General features: G+C 41.9%; 2 protein-coding genes across 4 annotated transcripts; both read right to left on the reverse strand.

Annotated features, from left to right (window-relative positions):
* Positions 1-2889: 2889 nt before the first annotated feature.
* Positions 2890-5509, reverse strand: LOC124257583 (multiple epidermal growth factor-like domains protein 6). The gene is made up of 3 exons (XM_046691682.1): positions 5348-5509; positions 4244-4375; positions 2890-3592 (listed from the first exon to the last, which is right to left on the reverse strand). Exons 1-3 carry the CDS (start codon positions 5412-5414, stop codon positions 3348-3350), a joined length of 444 nt encoding a protein of 147 aa, XP_046547638.1. The 5' UTR covers positions 5415-5509; the 3' UTR covers positions 2890-3347.
* Positions 5510-9054: 3545 nt separating this feature from the next.
* Positions 9055-19573, reverse strand: LOC124257593 (multiple epidermal growth factor-like domains protein 6). Of its 3 annotated transcripts, XM_046691692.1 has the most exons (6): positions 19490-19573; positions 12905-13141; positions 11230-11403; positions 10336-10509; positions 10010-10126; positions 9055-9503 (listed from the first exon to the last, which is right to left on the reverse strand). In XM_046691692.1, exons 1-6 carry the CDS (start codon positions 19551-19553, stop codon positions 9259-9261), a joined length of 1011 nt encoding a protein of 336 aa, XP_046547648.1. In that variant the 5' UTR covers positions 19554-19573; the 3' UTR covers positions 9055-9258. The 3 variants fall into 3 exon arrangements, with proteins under 3 accessions (XP_046547648.1, XP_046547649.1, XP_046547650.1); XM_046691693.1 differs by lacking the exon at positions 11230-11403; XM_046691694.1 differs by lacking the exon at positions 10336-10509.
* Positions 19574-21546: the final 1973 nt, after the last annotated feature.

The raw sequence follows: 21546 nt of genomic DNA on the forward strand, positions 1-21546 counted from the left end.
CAAATACGTCTCCATCGCTGTTGTGGCCGTAATCTGTGTACACACTGACGTCGTTGCCAACGATGCTGATAAGTCAGAATGACGCCTATAACTAGTCGTCTCCGGCGAATGCCTGCGGCGCGTAAACGGTGCATCGCTGTCTGGGCTAGAATCCTGTAGGTGGCCGTGATGAATCTGACAGGAACCTGTCCTGTGTTTGCACAGTTGTGACACGTGGTCGATCAAATCAGGGTACATCACGTGTTGACCTCGTTATCTGATAACGGTTCCATAATCTTGTAATGGTGCTTGGCTTGAAAAAAACCTGGCTTCTGCAGGTGGTCGATGGCGTTGTTGGGTTGAGCTTCTTAAAGTCGTTGTATGTTTACTTTTCACTTGCTGTACAATTTTGACGATAGACAAATGAAAATACATTGTTTTCATAGAGCAACAATTTCTGTTGCATGTTACCTTCGCTTCGGTGTGTTTTTTCCGTCACGTTCCCTGACATTTTCGTTATTTGTAGTCGTACTGAATTCTACCCGCACATATCACTCCCGATGTATGCACTAATTAGAAATTCAATCTCATAATCATTTCGTGTGAATATAAGTAAAACTCCATCAGATAGCTCCAAGGTTTTTTAATTTTGCGTTTCACATGTGTTTTGCAGGGTAGGTTATTTCACACGTTTTTACAAATAAATTATCTTATCTGAAAAATGTTTATGTTTATATAATTCAAAGCGTTTAATATGATACATACACATCAGAATTAATCAAGCACCACCCACTATGTTTATAAATACTGCGTGTTGTTGTATGTGGACTGAAAAGCACAATCCATATTTTACAGAAATCTTCAATTTGATACTTCCGGCCACATGTTCTTTAATTCATCCGATTCAAAAATGGCGACCAACCATGCATATTTTGAACATATTTAGTTGTTTAGTTGATGCATCTTTGCACTTTAAGTCAGCATCCAGGTTGAGAATTGTCAGCACCGCCCGCCATAATTATAAACATTATTCACAGGAAGGTTTTGAGATGTCTGTAAATAAGCGGACATCTTTACCTCTGGCAGCAATAGGCGATCTTTTCAATGCATGTTCCTTTCACTAACCACTAAGCCCGCTGACTGAAACTTTAGGCCATCAGCCGAAGCCAAGAATTGTGGAAAAACGTGCTTCAACATTTTGATGGAAGGAAGGAACATTGTCTGAAAACTAAGCTTAAATGATTGCATGCAGGTTCATTACACTGGAAAGAGGTTATGCCATGATGGTCACAGTTGGCAGAAAGGACCGTCTGAAATTATGCTGTTAGGTAAGGACCACACATTTTTAGTAGAACGTTCGTGTTTTACAACAAGGGTGCACTTGAGTGTATTCTGATATATACTTCTTGTATTCAGTAGAATATTGAAGCACCTTGAGAACATTTATTGAGTCTCGGTCCATGGCTTACTTTAAACTGACAGGTATGTGGTATGCGCAATACGAGCGGAACGTGTTACTATCGAACCTATAGACAGTTACCCAGTACAACCTTCATCTCCATCGGTAACGTTCACGCTGGTGAATAGACAGTACATATTTTTCCTTAATTCTATTATACATCAGGGTTGATCATGACTGCTTATCATGTACATTGAGGGAACATTCATTCTAGGTTGCTTTTTGACGTTTTGCAATTTGTACAAAAGTGCTGCCAGTGGATGTTGAAATATCAGACTTTTATACATGCTTTATATTTTCATTTTATATGCACTTATATACTGCTTCATATCTCTGCCGCATTATCGCCCATTAGACGATAGGCATCCAATTCAGAACGTTGGGTAGGTGGTGCGGTACACGATATGTTCGTCGGTATGCATACTCTTAATTGATACAATAATACAAGTATACTCCACCAAAAAGAAACGCATAGGTCTATTTTCACGAATTTAATCGGCTAACTTCAAAGTGAGATAGCACATGTTATTCTGGATCAGTTGCAGCCAAATTTCACAGTATAAAGATGTCTGTTATCATGTTTAGCTTATAAAAGTTCAATTATTGTGGAATTCTGGCCCATTCCTCTTGCAATACCTGCGACAATTGATCTAACGTCTGTGGCGTTTACGTTGGCCTAGGTCATCCCACAAATGCTCGATGGGGTTTGAAAGGCCATGGAAACACTGTAATGTTCTCATTCTGAAAATACTGAATAGTGGTACGTGTTGTGTAAGGCCTGGCATTATCTTGCTGGAACAACTCCCTCTGGAGGTCAATGATCAGAACCATGTGAATCCTTAAGATTTCGTCTCAGTATCGATTAGCAGTTAAATTGCACTGAAGGCTCCCCACATCATGACGCTTACAGTACCATATCGGTCAATCTGGACGACACAAATCTTGGCAAAACGTTTATGTCCACGTCGATAGACACGCACATTGAAGCAGAAAGTGTGATTCGTCACTGAACCATACACGTTGCCAGTTTTGCAGATTCCAGAATCGAACGTTATTGCATCACCGTCGATGTAGCCGTCGTAGCACAGGGCGAAAAAAGGGTCTTCTGGCTTGATGTCCAGTTTCTCGTAAACGATTACGAATTGTTTGCGCCGTCACTCTCCTTAAACCAGGCACTGCACCTGCAGCTGGAGTTGCAGTTGCTTTGACAGTTCGATTCCGCAAATGAGTGAGTGAGTGAACTTAGTTTTACGCCGCACTCAGCAATATTCCAGCTATATGGCGGCGGTCTGTAAATAATCGAGTCTGGACCAGACAATTTCAGTGATCAACAGCACGAGCATCGATCTGCGCAATTGGGAACCGATGACATACCGAGGATTCATACATGGCATATATGTTGTAGCCGTGTCTCTGACTAGATGATAGATACAAGGAAGGATAACACTGGATGGATGAACAGCTTCTTTATTACAGTGAGAGAAACAGCGTTGTGATGAATGGGTAGTGATGTACAGAATTATAATGGAAACAGCTGATTACGGTACTGATCACAATAACTCAAATGTAAGTATGATGATGTCTGGCTATTTTTGTTATATTTGATCCTCAATCTGGAATTCACAGCTGTTTTATTGTGTGCTGATCTACATACGATAGGGTGTCAATTTCATGCAATCCACCATAATAATTACATTACAAATACCATGGTTGAAGTCGGAAATATCATATTAATCTGTTGATTACGGTAGTAGGATCAACGATCGAGACCCTAATTCCGGCCAATAAGGCGACAATAGTTGGTGCACTTGTGCCCAATGCCTCTGTCAATTGGACAATAAAATATGTTTCAAAACGAAACATGTATTCGTTTTCTTGGCTGAGCAAAACCATCACAAACCGTCCCATTTCAATCGTTCTGATCACAGCGCGTACCCCGCCACCCGGGCTTGCATCCGGAAAGACATGTTCCAACTCTGTTGCAATGTCCGTTCATACAGTTCTCACAATGAAGCTCACAGGCCAGACCATAGAGGCCGTCCCAGCAACTCCCGTGACAGTACCCCGACATTCTGTGACATCGGCGTCCAGAGCAGGCGACGTTACAAAGGTTATCACAGTGTTGCCCCCATCTTTTGGGGTCCTCGCAGGGTGCTGCAATTTAACGAATATATTAACCATGTTTCCTTCATGTTTCCTTTAGTTTTATGTTTTCTTTTTAAACATAGCAAATGCCGCCCCCATCTGTGAGATGAGGTGAAATGGGGTTTAACGTCGTACTTAAGAATATTTCGCTCATATGACGACGTGCATGCGTGTGTATGTATGGCCGCTTGTGCTACCCAGACTGAAGCTGGTTTTATAGTGCTAGCTCACTGAGATACCATGCCGCAGTGAAGCATGAATACCCCACTCAGACACAGTATACTGACTCCGAGTCGACCAGTCCCGAGTCTTGGGAGTGACGAACGGACGCTTTAAACACTAGGCTACCCCACCGCCAGAGATAACTGCTATGGTTATATCAATCCTCCTTGCATACATTATAGCTGAAGCCCGGTCTTTCTCCATACTTTGTAGGTATTAAGTCCTTTTTCTTCACAATGTATGAAATAGGATGTGATTGATATTATGGACATCGCACAAAATCGACGTTCACTGACAACTTATCAACCACGTCACCCAGCCTTACAACCCGATCCAAGTCACCTCTCACGACAAGCACTAGGGACCAATTCTAGCCCCAGATGCCGCCAATATTTCCGTTGACGCTCAAGCTTGAGTACCCCAGCTGCATATACTCACCCACAGGATCCACACAGGCTGCACACGTGTGTCTACACGCTGGGGTGATGCCTGGGTGATCACACAGCGTCCTAGTCACGTACTGGCGACATTCTTGTGGGTACTGGTCCCGGCAGCTGTCCACGGGATGACCTATAGGAAGTCAATACTGACTAGTAACTACATCCCTGTCTCAAGCCGTACATGCTAATGTGCAGTTACTTCTAATATGACTGTCTGACCAAAGCGGTACTGTATAATGTGCAGCGTTACTTCTCATGACTGTATGACAAAACCGTACATTATAATGTGTAGTGTTATTTCTTATGACTGTATGACAAAACCGTACATTATAATGTGCAGCGTTACTTCTCATGACTGTATGACAAAACCGTACATTACAATGATTATAATGTGTAGTGTTATGTTTTATGTCTATATGATAAAACCGTACAGTATACTGTGCAGTGTTATTTCTTATGTCTGTATGATGAAACCGTACAGTATACTGTGCAGTGTTATTTCTTATGTCTGTATGGTAAAACCGTACAGTATACTGTGCAGTGTTATTTCTTATGTCTGTATGATAAAACCGTACAGTAAACTGTGCAGTGTTATTTCTTATGACTGTATGACCAAAACCGTACAGTATACTGTGCAGTGTTATTTCTTATGTCTGTATGATAAAACCGTACAGTATACTGTGCAGTGTTATTTCTTATGTCTGTATGATAAAACCGTACAGTATACTGTGCAGTGTTATTTCTTATGACTGTATGACCAAAACCGTACAGTATACTGTGCAGTGTTATTTCTTATGCCTGTATGATAAAACTGTACATTATAATGTGCAGTGTTACTTCTTATGTCTGTATGATAAAACCGTACAGTATACTGTGCAGTGTTATTTCTTATGACTGTATGACCAAAACCGTACAGTATACTGTGCAGTGTTACTTCTTATGCCTGTATGATAAAACTGTACATTATAATGTGCAGTGTTACTTCTTACGACTGTATGACCAAAACCGTACAGTATATATTATAATGTGCAGCGTTGCTTCTGGGGAGTATACGTCGCAAGCATTAATTATTTATAATGAACTTATGAACAAGAAACATTACCTGTTCCTCTGTCAAGCAACAAGGACTCTAGCAGGAACAAAAACCACAAGGGGATGCACAATTCCATAACGAGTCTAATATCCCAAGGTCCGGCCACAAGAGGAGGTTGCGCCACCACAAACTGCCCTGTAGTTGTAACTTGTTGCTGGCATATCGGCAGAATGACATGGTGATAAGACGCATGCAGCCAGTGAAACATAAGATGCGACAAGCGCACATGATGGAAACCCTAACCAAGGTCTGCCATAATTATGGCATGACATACGCCTTGCCAGTTGGTTTGATGGGCTCTCATATGGTCTGATGGACTCTCATGTGATCTGATGTACACGCATATGGTCTGATGGACTCTCATGTATGGTCTGATGGACTCTCATGTGGTCTGATGGACTCTCATATGGTCTGATGGATTCTCATATTTTCTGATGGACTCTCATGTATGGTCTGGTGTGCTCCCATGTATGGTCTGATGTACTCTCATGTATGGTCCGATGTACTCTCATGTATAGTCTGGTATACCCTCATGTATGGTCGGATATACTCTCATATGGTCTGATGTACTTTCATGTGATCTGATGTATTCTCATGAATGGTCTGATGTACCCTCATGTATGGTCCGATGTACTCTCATGTATGGTCTGATGTACGCTCATATGGTCTGATGTACTCTCATGTATGGTCTGATGTACTCTCATGTGGTCTGATGTACTCTCATGTGGTCCGATGAACTCTCATATGGTCTGATGTACTCTCATGTATGGTCTGATATACTCTCATATGGTGCGATGTACTCTCATGTATGGTCTGATGTACTCTCATGTATGGTCTGATGTACTCTCATGTATGGTCTGATGTACTCTCATGTATCGTCCGATGTACTCTCATGTATGGTCTGATGTACTCTCATGTATGGTCCGATGTACTCTCATATGGTCTGATGTACTCTCATGTATGATCTGATGTACTCTCATGTATGGTCTGATGCACTCTCATGTATGGTCTGATGTACTCTCATATGGTCTGATGTACTTTCATGTATGGTCTGATGTACTCTCATATGGTCTGACGTACTCTCATGTATGGTCTGATGTACTGTCATGTATCGTCCGATGTACTCTCACATGGTCTGATGTACTCTCATGTATGGTATGATGTACTCTCATATGGTCCGATGAACTCTCATATGGTCTGATGCACTCTCATGTGTGGTCTGATGTACTCTCACATGGTCTGATGTACTCTCATGTATGGTCCGATGTACTCTCATATGATCTGATGTACTCTCATGTATGGTCCGATGTACTGTCATGTATCGTCCGATGTACTCTCATGTATGGTTTGATGTACTCTCATATGGTCTGGTGTATTCTCATGTATGGTCTAATTAAAAAAATTGAAGGGGGTGACAAGCATTATTGGCATCAGTATATATAGCTGCGGTCTGTAAATAATCGAGTCTGGACCAGATGATGCAGTGTTCAACAGCTTGAACATCGATCTACGCAACCGGGATACGATGACGTGTGTCAACCAAGTTAGCGAGCCTGACCACCCGATCCCGTTAGTCGCCTCTAACGACAAGCATCGGTTGCTGAAGACCAATTTTAACCCGGATCCTCACGGGTCGGCACGTGTAAGCAAATCAAACAATCTGCCTTTCTTATTGCGTGACAGATAAACCAGACATGCAAAATGAAAGAATAAGGTATTCTTTAACTACTTTGTATATTTCTCATCTTTCATTAACACTTTAATATATATAAACAGACATTAGCCTGTAACAATGATTAGTTAATCCGATAATCCGATCCTGTATTCTTTCCTGAATCATTTCACAAGGAACTGGACATTCCGGCGTAAACGTTCGGGACATTCCGTGTTTAACGTTCGTATAAAATGCCGTGATATTGCAGGAATATGCTGAAAGCGGCACATACAGATACATTGCACCCATATGGGATTCGAACCTGGGGCTTCGGCGTGACATGCGAACGCTTTAACCACGAAGCTACCCCACCACCCCTTCATTAGTTGAAGGGATACAGAAGTTTAATCTCTCTGATCACATTGAATCCCCCTCCATTTGTGTCTGCATCCTTGACGACAAGTTCCATTCTTGAAGCACCCTCCTCCATCACAGTTCTCACAATGGAGGTCACAAGCCGCGCCGTAGTGGCCGACCATACACTCCCCAAGACAGTGACCCGATATTCTATCACATCGTCGTTCCCTACAGGCAGTGGAACAAGCGTCACCACAGTGCCACCCCCATCGCTCTGGATCATCGCATGGCTCTGCAGGTACAGAGAATGAGAAAGCGGGTGAGTGATTTTGGTTTTACACAGCTTTTAGGAAAATTCCATCAATATTATGGCGGGGCACCAGAAATGGGCTTCATACATTGTAGTATGTGGGGAATCGAACCCAGGCCTACCCCCTCCTCCAATCTGCGGGTATAACAAGGATGCGTGCATATGACGTAACAGAATGAAGCTTACGTATCTGACAAACCAAATATATTTATATGTCCCTATCATATGATCTGATGTACTCTCATGTATGGTCGGATGTGCTCTCATATGATCTGATGTACTCTCATATGGTCGGATGTACTCTCATGTATGGTCGGATGTGCTCTCATATGATCTGATGTCTTCTCATATGATCTGATGTACTCTCATATGGTCGGATGTACTCTCATGTATTGTCCGATGTACTCTCATGTATGGTCTGATGTACTCTCATGTATCGTCCGATGTACTCTCATGTATGGTCGGATGTACTCTCATATGATCTGATGTACTCTCATGTATTGTCCGATGTACTCTCATGTATGGTCCGATGTACTCTCATGTATGGTCTGATGTACTCTCATGTATGGTCTGATGTACTCTCATGTATCGTCCGATGTACTCTCATGTATGGTCGGATGTACTCTCATATGATCTGATGTACTCTCATGTATGGTCGGATGTACTCTCATATGATCTGATGTACTCTCATGTATGGTCTGATGTACTCTCATGTTTCGTCCGATGTACTCTCATGTATGGTCTGATGTACTCTCATATGATCTGATGTACTCTCATGTATTGTCTGATGTGCTCTCATGTATCGTCCGATGTACTCTCATGTATGGTCTGATGTACTCTCATATGATCTGATGTACTCTCATGTATTGTCTGATGTGCTCTCATGTATCGTCCGATGTACTCTCATATGGTCTGGTGTATTCTCATGTATGGTCTAATTAAAAAAATTGAAGGGGGTGACAACCATTATTGGCATGAGTATATATAGCGGCGGTCTGTAAATAATCGAGTCTGAACCAGATAATGCAGTGTTCAACAGCTTGAACATCGATCTACGCAACCGGGATACGATGACGTGTGTCAACCAAGTCAGCGAGCCTGACCACCCGATGCCGTTAGTCGACAAGCATCGGTTGCTGAAGACCAATTTTAACCCGGATTCTCACGGGTCGGCACGTGTAAGCAAATCAAACAATCTGCCTTTCTTATTGCGTGACAGATAAACCAGACATGTAAAATAAAAGAATAAGGTATTCTTTAACTAGTTTGCGTTGCATATTTCTCATCTTTCATTAACACTTTAATATATATAAACAGACATTAGCCTGTAACAATGATTAGTTAATCCGATAATCCGATCCTGTATTCTTTCCTGAATCATTTTACAAGGAACTGGACATTCCGGCGTAAACGTTCGGGACATTCCGTGTTTAACGTTCGTATAAAATGCCGTGATATTGCAGGAATATGCTGAAAGCGGCACATACAGATACATTGCACCCATATGGGATTCGAACCTGGGGCTTCGGCGTGACATGCGAACGCTTTAACCACAAAGCTACCCCACCACCCCTTCATTAGTTGAAGGGATACAGAAGTTTAATCTCTCTGATCACATTGAAGCCCCCTCCATTTGTGTCTGCATCCTTGACGACAAGTTCCATTCTTGAAGCACCCTCCTTCATCACAGTTCTCACAACGGAGGTCACAGGCCGCGCCGTAGTGGCCGACCATACACTCCCCAAGACAGTGACCCGATTTTCTATCACATCGTCGTTCCCTACAGGCAGTGGAACAAGCTTCACCACAGTGCCACCCCCATCGCTCTGGATCATCGCATGGCTCTGCAGGTACAGAGAATGAGAAAGCGGGTGAGTGAGTTTGGTTTTACACAGCTTTTAGGAAAATTCCATCAATATTATGGCGGGGCACCAGAAATGGGCTTCATACATTGTAGTATGTGAGGAATCGAACCCAGGCCTACCCCTCCTCCTATCTGCAGGTATAGCAAGGATGCGTGCATATGACGTAACGGAATGAAGCTTACGTATCCGACAAACCAAATATATCTACTAGTATATGTCCCTATCACTATGGGATTCAATGTGTGCAGTCCATTTCTGGTGTACACACACACACACACACACACACACACACACACACACACACACACACACACACACACACACACACACACACACACACACACAGACAGACATACACATAGCGACACACGCACGCACGCACGCACGCACACACACACGCTTAGCTACTAAGCGTGCGACAGATACAAACACATGTGTATTCTTCGGCGTGACGAGCGAACGCTTTAACCACAAGGCTACCCTACCTGCATGTGTGTCTTCACAAGCTCCACAGGTCTTCTTACAAGCCTCGCTTATACCCGGAGCATCACAGTTGACAAAACCCTCTTGGCAGAAGGAATAGTCGTCTTTACAAGGTGTTTCTAAAGGAAAGAGAATGGAAAGTCAGTGGAATGTCGATCACAAGTGAGTACTAGTGTATGCGTGAAATACACAATTTAACGAACCACGTTGATACAAAGTTGTATCATGTTGAAAATCAATGCATAAAAGATACAGTTTAATACGCAGGAAATTGGAAATATTGGTGGCTGGTACATTCCGTTCTCTCTCGCTGTGTATCAATACTTACTGTTGCACACTAAAACTGGTCGAGTCCAGATTCCGCTCTCCTGACAGGTGCTCGTTCCACTCCCGACCCCACTGTAACCACTCACGCATCTGTACGTAGCTCGGTCTCCGTAGTGTGTACGTCCTCCACTGACTACCATGTTGGTGATAGGAGTTGGTTGTCCACAGTCAATCTCTGAAGGTTTAAAGAAAAACAGCGCAACCATTGACTACCTTACTTTAGGAGGTGGTTGTCCACAATAAAATTTCGGAAAGGGCGAAAGACAAACAGCCCAAATCTCGAGTCTTATACTTCAGTTGATTCCGTTCTCTCTCGCTGTGTATCAATACTTACTGTTGCAGACTAACATTGGTCGAGTCCAGATTCCGCTCTCCTGACAGGTGCTCGTTCCACTCCCGACCCCACTGTTACCACTCACGCATCTGTACGTAGCTCGGTCTCCGTAGTAGGTACGTCCTCCACTGACTACCATGTTAGTGATAGGAGCTGGTTGTCCACAGTCAATCTCTGACGATTTAAAGAAAAACAGCGCAACCATTGACTACCTTACTTATAGTACTTATAGGAGTTGGTTGTCAAAAGAGAGTATCTGAAGATTTAAAGACAAACAGCGCCACAATTAACTGCCTTGCTTTAGGAGTTGTTTGTCCACAGTCAATCTCTGAATATTTAAAGACAAACAGCGCAGCCATTGACTCCCTTACTTGTAGTAGTTGGTTGTCCAAAGAGAGTCTCTGAAGATTTAAAGAAAAAACAGCGCCACCATTAACGACCTTACTTTAGGAGGTGGTTGTCCACATTAAACTTTCGGGAAGGGCGAAAGACAAACAGCCCAAATCTCGAGTCTTATACTTCAGTTGGTTCCGTTCTCTCTTGCTGTGTATAAATACTTACTGTTGCAGACTAACATTGGTCGAGTCCAGATTCCGCTCTCCTGACAGGTGCTCGTTCCACTCCCGACCCCACTGTAACCACTCACACATCTGTACGTAGCTCGGTCTCCGTAGTGTGTACGTCCTCCACTGACTACCATGGTGGTGATAGGAGCTGGTTGTCCACAGTCAATCTCTGAAGATTTAAAGAGAAACAGCGCCAACACTGACTACCTTGTTAGGTATATAAGTTGGTTGTCCATAGTCAATAGTTTATGTAGGTTTAGGGGTTAACTCGGCACTCATATCAAATAAAATAAAAGGAAAAGCGGGTATTTGTATACTCTGTGCAAACATAGGTGTGTTTTTTTAGTTTCGGCGATTGTTTCCATCCTAATGACGTTAAATAATACACTTTCCACCCAAATATGTTAACGTATTTCAGTAATAATATATAAACTACCGGGCAAAAGAAAGTTACCATTGAATTCACTTGACCAAAACATAGACAAAGACGTATGTGAGATTTATGATAAATATTTTACAAACTGTCCTTGCATTTTCTTGCTGCAAAATGACTCCTTTTGGCTGCTGTCGTAAAAAGGTCTCAACATCTCATCCTTGTATCGCTTGGGGGAATTCAGATGATATCCAGTTGTGTTGTTCTCTGGCCATACTTTGACGCCTCCTCCATCGAACGGGTGAACTTCTTGAATGGATGAACTTCTCTTCGTCAAAAGGCTCTGCCATCGTTTCTGAACCGGCTGAATCGACTTTCATCTGTAAAGAGTACTCTCTCCCAGTCACGTAGCTGCCACCGACGTACGGTTCGTGCCCATTGCAGTCTACGTTGAAGGTGTAGACGGGTCAAGGCCATTCCACGGAATGGCCAGTAGGCTCGTATACCAGCCATCCCAAGTCGTGGAAGGACTGTAGTCCGCTGATATCGCCGTCACAGATCTGCCAGATGGAGCAGTCTTTGGTGGTGTCATGACTCTTGGACTTCCCAATCTTGGGCGGTATTGGGTATGTCCATTTTGCAGGTAGCGGTTTATCAATTTGCTGATGGGGGTCTGATTGCCAGTTGAAGGTTCTTTGCCAGCTGAGGCTGTGAAGCCCCCATACTGGCCATACCGACCGCCTCTAGTTGCGCTTGCATACGTCTTGGCATATTCGTGGTGGTTTTTTGGTTACTGCATGCTTTCTCTGTTCAACATCGGTGTTTATGCCACAGTCCGTACTCGCGCATTTGGACCTATGTCCCGCAATCTTGTTATTCACGTTTTGAAAATTACACGATTCTTACGTAGTTTTCGGATGTTGCGTTTTGGCGAATATGTTCTGGTTGGGTTCAACCTGTATCAGCGTGTTTGTTTTTTATACAGTTGCTTTAAAGTGATAACTTTCTTTTGCCCGGTAGTTTAATATTAGGTCAATAGTATAAGGCTTTACAATTGTTGAAACGTTCCATTTAGAAAACAAGTTTCAATCATCACCACAAAACCCCATGAATTCGTGCTGAGTTGTTGCTGTGTGTTGGTAGACTATGTCTTGCAAAGAAAATATCAGAAATGGCCAAAACTCCTAAGTACATCCTTAAGCGCCTTGATTCCTTACGTTTGTAATGTTTTGGTCAAAACTTATTTTCACTTGACAGAAAAGTTAATCCCTCTGTGGAGGCTCAACCATCAACTTACTGCTCAAACAGATCGGTCTAGCCCACCCGGCGGAGCAGGTGTATATGCATCTACCGTCCCTGTAACACCGGCCAAATCCTCCACAGTTCCAACAACGCTGTTCGCAGCGGTCCCCATAGAAACGATCGACACAACCTAGTTTACACTTCCCCGTAGACGCCTCGCACCAAGTCCCAACGCATCTTGAGCTGCATCGTCGACGGCAGTCCTTGCCCCAGCGTCCAAAAGGGCAGTTCCCTGCCAGTGACGAAGTAATGCTTAGAGGTTACACCAAATCAAAATATTTTCCAACTGATTTCTATAGTAACATGATACTTCATAGGCGGATCCAGAGGGGGGATGCGGGGATGCGCACCCGCCGTTTTGTCCTGAAAGTTTATTAAATGACCCTTGAAAACGGGTGAAAATGAAGTGTGCACAACCTCCACCCCCACCACCCTTCCCTTTCTCAAAAAGCTGTATCCGCCTCTGTCCTTTCAAAATAATATAACTAAGCTTTCAACAGCTATTACATGTACATGTGTGCATAGTCTGGCCCAAACGAAGCAATAACTATATAAAAATGACCACCTCGACCAGGTCCTTTTTCAAGTGCAGAAAGCTAAACAGACCAACCCCAGTTCCGCACAAAATGCCGACCGCCTGAAAATACCTGTGGTCACATTCAGCGTAAATATTTCAGCTTAACCATCATGTAAAAAAAAATCAGCACTAAATATTAAAAAGATTTTTAAAATATGGCTACTTTTCATTACTGGATGAATGTATACTTAAAAGCACAAATATTTTACACAAAATTACCCAATCACAGCTGTCAGATGATTCGGTCTGCACTGAAGGCTCCCTAAGGAAAGTGTTTGTTAAACTATGGATTCTGATTTGGTGTAATAGAACCTAGAGCACGTTAGCTTTAACACACGCATGTACACATAAACTGACGTACAAAAGAAAGTACCCAGCTGATGCTTTTGGATTTTTTTAAAAACAATGTAGATATTTTGTGTGTGTTTTATTTGTGACTTGAAATAAGGGCACCACATATTTGATGCCAAAACACCACGGGCATCGTACCCAGTTGCGATGTAACAGCACCTCTCGTTCCTAGCCCATCCAAGACGATTCAGTCGATGGTAACACATTAACGGCATGCAGATAGACCCGGATGACGACAGTCCAACTGATGAGGTGACTCAAAGCTGTTGATGCTGATGACGTCAATGTGAGCATCCAGTTGAGAATGCGCAGGTGATGGTGTTTTTGCGAGGTGGTCTGTCTCGGTCTTGCAGTTCTGGGACTGTTAGATGTCTGGCCAATCTGGTTGACGCGTCACATTAGTCTGATGATGATCTGCCTTGTGTGCTGTTCGAAGCCCCTTCTGCGACATGCCAATGGCTAATTCTCGCTGGTAATCTTTGCATTTTGATGTGCCTTTAACTGGGAGATCACTAAAAATCTGAAGCGACGGTGTTATATACTGCTGGTGCGTATCATGAACGTGTGATTCAACAAAGTGATGATTTTCATTACATCCCAACCTTAAAGGTCACATGCAACGTAAAACACAACTTTGCAGATTCTGATACCTTTCGGTATGGACTTACCGAAACAAATCGTCAAAAATGCAAATTCAACTAATAAAGTTGAAAAATAACGCGATGAAAAAAACGCGGGAAACTGGTTTCAACAGCTGGGCTGCGCTCATAGCACTTGCGCAGTTAAATAGGTTCGCGCAGCTTGGATTGTCCGGTGAATACTCGGTGAAGGCTTTTGTGTGAGCTATTTTTCTAATGTTTTGTTGATATCTCACAGGCGCGAGCTTTTTATATGTTATGACAGTAAATTAACTGTTTATATAATTTCATTTGTCTATTTCAGCACACGTTCTTCTTACCGAGACACTTTCTCAGTTCGATACTTGAAAGCAATGTCATTATTTAGCGTTGACAGAATTTCTAACTGTGATATAGATATGTCGTTGTCACAGACAAAACTCAATGTCTTGTTTTATTGACACCTTTGTGTCTGCCTGCCTGTCTGCTAATGACAATATTCAATACACAGCTGCTATCACTGACCACATGCAATTTGAACTTAACACCAATCAGGCTATACACCATAAACAAAACGCATTGATGTATGGCCCGAGTTCGGTCTCTGTCACATTATGTAATTACACAGACAGGCAGGTGTGATACTTGAACACATGACATGTTATGATGTCTGTTGATTGTAAAATGTTATACACAAAAAATGAGCATGTATTTACAAAACCCAAAATCTCTCTATTTACACACACAATGAGCCGTGGGGGCATCTGCAAATGAACCAGCCGTTACACTTGAGTGCACACCCACCCGCTCTGACTGGGTTCGGTATCCCGGCTGCTTCGTTTCTTGGGAAGTAAACCCAAGTACACAATATTGCACTTTTGATTTGCGATTGTACGCTTATAATTTTGTTCATATGTTTTTTCATAACCAGCAATGTATATTATATGTCATGAATAAGTGATAATTGTGTTTTAATTATTTTTGATTTTTTGGTTGCATGTGACCTTTAACACAGTGAACAATGTCTGTGGTGTTTTGACAACACGTACACAATGTTAGTGACAAGCAAGTCGCAATTAAACACATTTCAAAACATTTACGTTGTATTTTGGAAAATAATATTATAGCACCGGATGTGTACTTTCTTTTTTTGTACGTCAGTTTATATTTGTAATCTTTCCAAACGAGGCGTCTTGTCATCGTATCCCAGCTGCGAACTTTGATGCTCATGCTGTTGATCACTGGGTTATCTTGTTCAGACTTGATGATTTACAGACTGCGTTAAACAACAAACAAAGAAACCAAAAAGAGCCGACTAATGGGTGCATACGCGATTATCTTACCTCACACATAAATGTCGCTTTCTGATTGGCTGAGCGCACTTTTATTATTTTCAATGTACCCCGCTTACAAGCGAGTAACATGTCAATGTACCCCGCTGTCAATGGCAACTCACTTGGTACTTCGTGGTAGTAATTCTTTATCTCGAATTACATTGAATCACGTATATGATCAACGGAAGTTACCGATGTTTTGCGAATGCAAATCGATGGGATGGAGATAACTCTAAATCTGTTTTTCTTGTCAGCAAAATCTAGCGATGGCTACAAAAGATTTTTACCCATGCTTCAAACAATTCAAAATTAACATTAAGGTGTTCGGTAAGATAAATACGTTGTTCACTGGTCCCTCGGGGCCCATGGGTTGATGTTTAGGGAACATAAACAAACATCGAGGGTACATCAAGTTCAACCCATGTCCCCCTCGTGACCAGTGAACAACTTATAATGTTGTTTAACACCGTACTCTGCAGTATGAAAAACGTATCATATATAATCGTGCCAAGGCAAGACAAACCAGAGAAAGGGTGACGCTTCTGCTCGGCTACCGTTTCGATCGGCCCGGAGATTCTGGGGCTGATATATCTGCAGCGTGAGAAATCTAATGAGTTGAGGTGAGGGGAAGTTAGGCTTAAATTCATGTCATATTGTACTTATATAACAAAGTGTCCCACTATGACAAGTTATACTGCCTCTAAACCAGACAATCCCCGCTTTATGCTCTTAACGCCCAAACTCCAGGCAGGGTAACATTAAGTACCATGTTTTAACATCTATTGACATGATGCAGGCGGGGATGCTGGTTCCCGGCTCACGCAACAAGGTTGATTAAATACGCAAGCATAGACAAACGCTCAAAAAACAAATAATAGCATTTAAATTGAAAAAGAGACCCGGAGCCAGGAGATTCCTGGGGAAATTCTCGACTTGCTTCGTTTAGCCCGATTACATGAAGATAGTGCTGTGCACGAGGAGCAAATAGATGGTTCTAGGACTGTCAAACAGATAACTTCAATCAGCAGACACTGTTTATATTGGTTTTAAGTCAGCGTATCTCCTATAGTGGTGAGCGTTGGTTCCATCTTGGCCCTGCTTCCTGTTCATGAAGAGCATGTTTTATACATCAGACAGGATCATTACTGATGTTATCTTGTGTCGGTTCTCGGGAAAACTAGGTGACCTAAGCTCGGAGAGTCACCATTCCAGTTTAGCTAAACACCTGGGCCTAGATTTTCGAAGCTCTCTTAGCGCTACGATAGTCGTAAGTGCCATACATTAACATTAACTTACGACTATCTTAGCGCTAAGAGAGCTTCGAAAATCTAGGCCCTGGGCCCCGTTCTTCAAAGCGACCGCAGGGCTACGACAGTCGTAAGTCTATGTTAAAGTATGGACTGACTGAGTGAGTTTGGTTTTATGCCGCTTTTAGCAATATTCCAGCAACATCACGGCGGGGAACACCAGAAATGGGCTTCACACATTGTACCCTTGTGGGGATTCGAACCCGGGTCTTCGGCGTGACGAGCCAACGCTTTAACCACTAGGCTACCCCACCGCCCCGTTAAAGTATGGAAGTTACGACTGTCGCTTTGAGGAACGGGGCCCTGGTGTTACTAGTGGAAGTATTAATGTTTCTGTGTGTGCTATATACACGTGGTATATACACGTAGCAACAGATGACTAGCGGGCGATGAGTGCATTTGACACGATCTGACTGAATCTCAAGATGTTGAGGATGCACATTCTTTCTTCATCTTTTCCAGACCCGTGGAGATCCGGGTTAGAATTGATCTTCAGTGACCCATGCTTGTCGTAAAAGGTGACAAACGGGATCGGGTGGTCGGGCTCACTGACTTGGTTGACACTTGGTCCAGACCCGCCATGTAGCTGGAATATTACTGAGCTTTAAACAACAAATCAACTAACTGCCTTGATCTTTTCCAACACGCCTGTCGTGCGTGCGTGCGTGCGTGCGTGCGTGCGTGTGTGTCTGTGTTTCTGTGTGTCTGCTTTAGCCTGAGCAGAGTTTATTTAAATAACTACCGTAGTGAGGGTAATTAAACAGCTTACACCACGAGGACATACATGTACTTACATATATGCGTGTAATGTATTAGTCATGATGAAGATGATCAAAAAACAGTACAATTTTATTGTGTTTAAATACAAATAATTGTCTTGGGCAGTTAATCAGCTATGCTAATAAAACACTTCCAAGAACAATGGACATAACCTTCCCTAGTGGTTTAATTGAGCATGTCAGCTTAGTTTTGAGTAAGACCCATTTTGACACAAGATTGTTATCAGGGCCAATTTGGGATCATGGCACGCGTACGTGACTCGAGTCTGAACAGCTAACATCAGCTTTAAAGACTGGGCAAGTGGAATTACACATGAAAGTGAGGTCCACACTCGAACACTAGATGTCTTTGGTCACGTGTTTGGACATATGTAGACCACAATAATTATTAGAGTTGAAACATCTAATTAGCTTGTCCAATCAACCATGAATAAGAAAGCCTGTTTTACTCATGTGTTGCTATTTCTCTTGATAATTCATTCCACACATGACACTTACACCCGGATATTAAATGGACATGGAAAATGCACGTTAAATGAGTATTTGTAATGAAATGTTATCTGTAGGTTCGCGATATTTACATATTCTTTCAAGTAATTGCTGTGGAGATGTCCATGGTTTTCAGTGGAGATCTTCGGGATATGATTGATTATTTGCAAAGGGTTAAGACTTTTACGGAAAATTTCAGGATCCGTGCTTAAAGATGTATTTGGCCCTCTGAGTTATTTTTCTGTGCTTTAATACTAAGTTGGTTGGTTGTTGTTTAACGCCGCACTCGGCTATATTCCAGCTGTATGGAGGCGGTCTGTAAATAATCGAGTCTGGGCCAGACAATCCAGTGATCAACAGCATGAGCATCGATCTACGTAACTGGGATGCGATGACATGTGTCATCAAAGTCATCAAACTTGACCATCCAATCCTGTTAGTCGACTCTTACAAGTATTTGTTGCTGAAGACCAATTCTAACTCGGATCTTCACGGATATAGAGTGAGTGAGTGAATGAGTGGGTTAAACTTTAACGTTGCACCGGCGTTGCATGTTAGTAAATGAGGCAAATAGGTAACATCGATTGTGATACAAGCATATGTATATTAATATAATGTTTTCCTAATAAGTATAAATTTCGTTGTTATACTCTGAACTCTGAAATATTCCAGCTCTGAGACGGCGGTCTGTAAATAAGCAAGTCTGAACCAGACATTCCAGTGATTGAATTCATGCGCATCTATCTACGTACATGGGATCCCGTGGCATGAGTCAACCAAGTCAGAACAATTCCATTCCGTTAGCCATTTTTACGACAACCATGAGCTCTGAAGATTGACTTTCTGATCCGAATCTTCACAGGTTTTTCCAATACACAAACAATTTATCTACCTCCAGTTTTTACTGTTATGAGAAACCTTGAAACCAAACCCAAATTAGAACACAACGGTTTAGAGTTGAATATTCAGACAAAATTCGCAGTGTTTTGATTTTTTTCTTTAACATTAGGCTGAAAAATTACTGATTGTAAGTTGTTGTTTAGGATGTGGAAAGCTTGGAAATCTTCATTTGAAAAGAACAATTTCCATCGTCATTAGTGGGAGAAAGAGATAAATTCTAACTTACCTTCCACTTGGTAGGAAAGGAAGGTCAAGCATAATACCAACGCTGAGAACAAATTAGCAACCATACTGAAAGCATGCGTGCAGCGTCAATGAAGTAGAGCCCACGTCGGAAGGCAATATAAACAAGCATCTCATTTAGAGATTTAAATAGTCGCTGAACATATACTGAAAACCAAAAGAAACGCGAAAACTTAATAAAATGTGTGTGTTTTTTAAAGTGAAACTGAACGTGAATAGGGCTTGTTCATAAGACTTCCTAAACACCGGACATCTGACGCCACGCCTAAAGTATGGGGATCGATCCCCTTCACAAACTGGTTAATCCATGTGTACAAGAGATGTGTTGCCGTCATCAATGCATATGATGGTCACACAAGGTATGTATACAGCACAGCCAGATATCCCCTACAACCACAGAGCAGCCAGTTGCAGCCCTCAACATGACCTCACTATAAGTACTACATCACTGTTGTCAGTTATTTCTACGGAAAACCTTTTCTACCTGAATGTTAAACAGCTGTTGAATTGAAAATAAACAGCATTGTAATTTTATACTGTATTTTTTACACTATCTGAAAATATATTTTGATTAAACATGGTGTAAATAAGTGTACATGTATATAGAATAACCAACGCAAGCGATATAAACGGATATTAGACATTGAAACCGATTAAAGCCTCAGTTTTCGAAATAATCCATATATTTCAGTTTTTGAATGTAATTGTTGAAAATGTCAAAGGGGTACTTAAACTCAACTAATCATGGCATGCAGTGTTAAACGGCTTCTGAAGATATACAGGAAGACAGTTGGTGGCATTTCAATCACGTTGTTCAAGTTGAGCTGGTTAGGTCATTCCAATCCGCCTTTCGTTTTATGAGACATATAGTAGTTGACATTATCTGTGTTGGATACATAGAGAATACTACACGAGGTCTCATTACATACGAATTATGCGAAACGAGTGTCCTTCCTTTGGTATCTGACCGAGCGAAAGCGAGGTCAGATAACATAGGAAGGTCACGAGTTTCGTATAATTCGTATGTAATGAGACCGAGTGTGGTATTTTATTTATTACTCACGTCTTACATACATTTAAATTGACAAAATAGCGTATTTTTGTTATGTTTATGGTTTCAAACCGAAACCGGTTTCATAAAGAGGTTGCGGAAGAGTTTTATACTGTAGTACAATATTTGCATGACGTCACACTGTAATGACGTCACTGCCTTGGCAACCGACGTCACGATGCATGTCAGTTGTCATCGCCTCGTACAGCCTCCTACAGTCAACGAGTCCATTTTTTTGGACTCGAGTACTCGAGGGGTGAGACTCGACTCGGACCCGAGTACTCGAAATTCATACCTTTCAAGCAAACGATCAATTGTCAAGATAGTTACCTAATCATTTTAAGAAGTGAAATCTCAAACGATGTATAATATTAACTCTCATCTGCAGACTTGTAACAACTAATACCATACAGCCACACCGTTTGAGGAGTAAACTATTTAATCTAGGTGTTAATAAAAAAATATCAGATGGATTAAAGAATTCAGGGTACATAAAACTCAGTATGTCAGTGTCAATGGCTATCAATCTTCTTTCTCTCAACCTCTACTGGAGATCCGCATGGCTGTGTTTCTTCATCCGTACTCTTCATTTTGTATACCAATGACTGTTACTTGTCAATATATGACTTGTTTACTGTGAAATTTGCAGATGACGCCACTGTTACTGGCCTAATTTCTGATTCTGAACATTATTATCGTCAAGGCATTGACAAAACCGTAATGACAGTTTTTTATCAAACCTTTATTCAAAGTGTGTTGACCTACAATTTTCTATGTTGTATGGGGATCTGTCTCATCGCAACAAAAACAGACTTTTCAATATTGTTAATACTGCTTGCAAAAGTTCTGGAGTGTATTTCGAGTATAGTCAAAAAGGCAGTTAAAATTAAATTTGACAGTTGACATATTTGATCTCACCATTTTGAACTACTTCCTTCTGGACGCTGCTGTCGATTACCTTCCTTCAAAACAGAGCTCGACAGTCTTTC

The sequence above is a fragment of the Haliotis rubra genome, unplaced genomic scaffold, assembly GCF_003918875.1.
Source record: "Haliotis rubra isolate DU_JTF1 unplaced genomic scaffold, ASM391887v1 Scf668, whole genome shotgun sequence".
NCBI lineage: Eukaryota > Metazoa > Mollusca > Gastropoda > Lepetellida > Haliotidae > Haliotis > Haliotis rubra.

Bases quoted from the DNA above. Each gene is read 5' to 3' on its own strand.
- LOC124257583 (XM_046691682.1), bottom strand. From the start codon at position 5,414: ATGGAATTGTGCATCCCCTTGTGGTTTTTGTTCCTGCTAGAGTCCTTG. The intron at 4,376-5,347 runs GTAATGTTTCTT...GACTTCCTATAG, and splicing joins GTTGCTTGACAGAGGAACAG to GTCATCCCGTGGACAGCTGC. The intron at 3,593-4,243 runs GTGAGTATATGC...GTTAAATTGCAG, and splicing joins AGCCTGTGTGGATCCTGTGG to CACCCTGCGAGGACCCCAAA.
- LOC124257593 (XM_046691692.1), bottom strand. From the start codon at position 19,553: ATGGTTGCTAATTTGTTCTCAGCGTTGGTATTATGCTTGACCTTCCTT. The intron at 13,142-19,489 runs GTAAGTTAGAAT...CGTCACTGGCAG, and splicing joins CCTTTCCTACCAAGTGGAAG to GGAACTGCCCTTTTGGACGC. The intron at 11,404-12,904 runs GTAAGTTGATGG...TTAAATCTTCAG, and splicing joins TAGACCGATCTGTTTGAGCA to AGATTGACTGTGGACAACCA.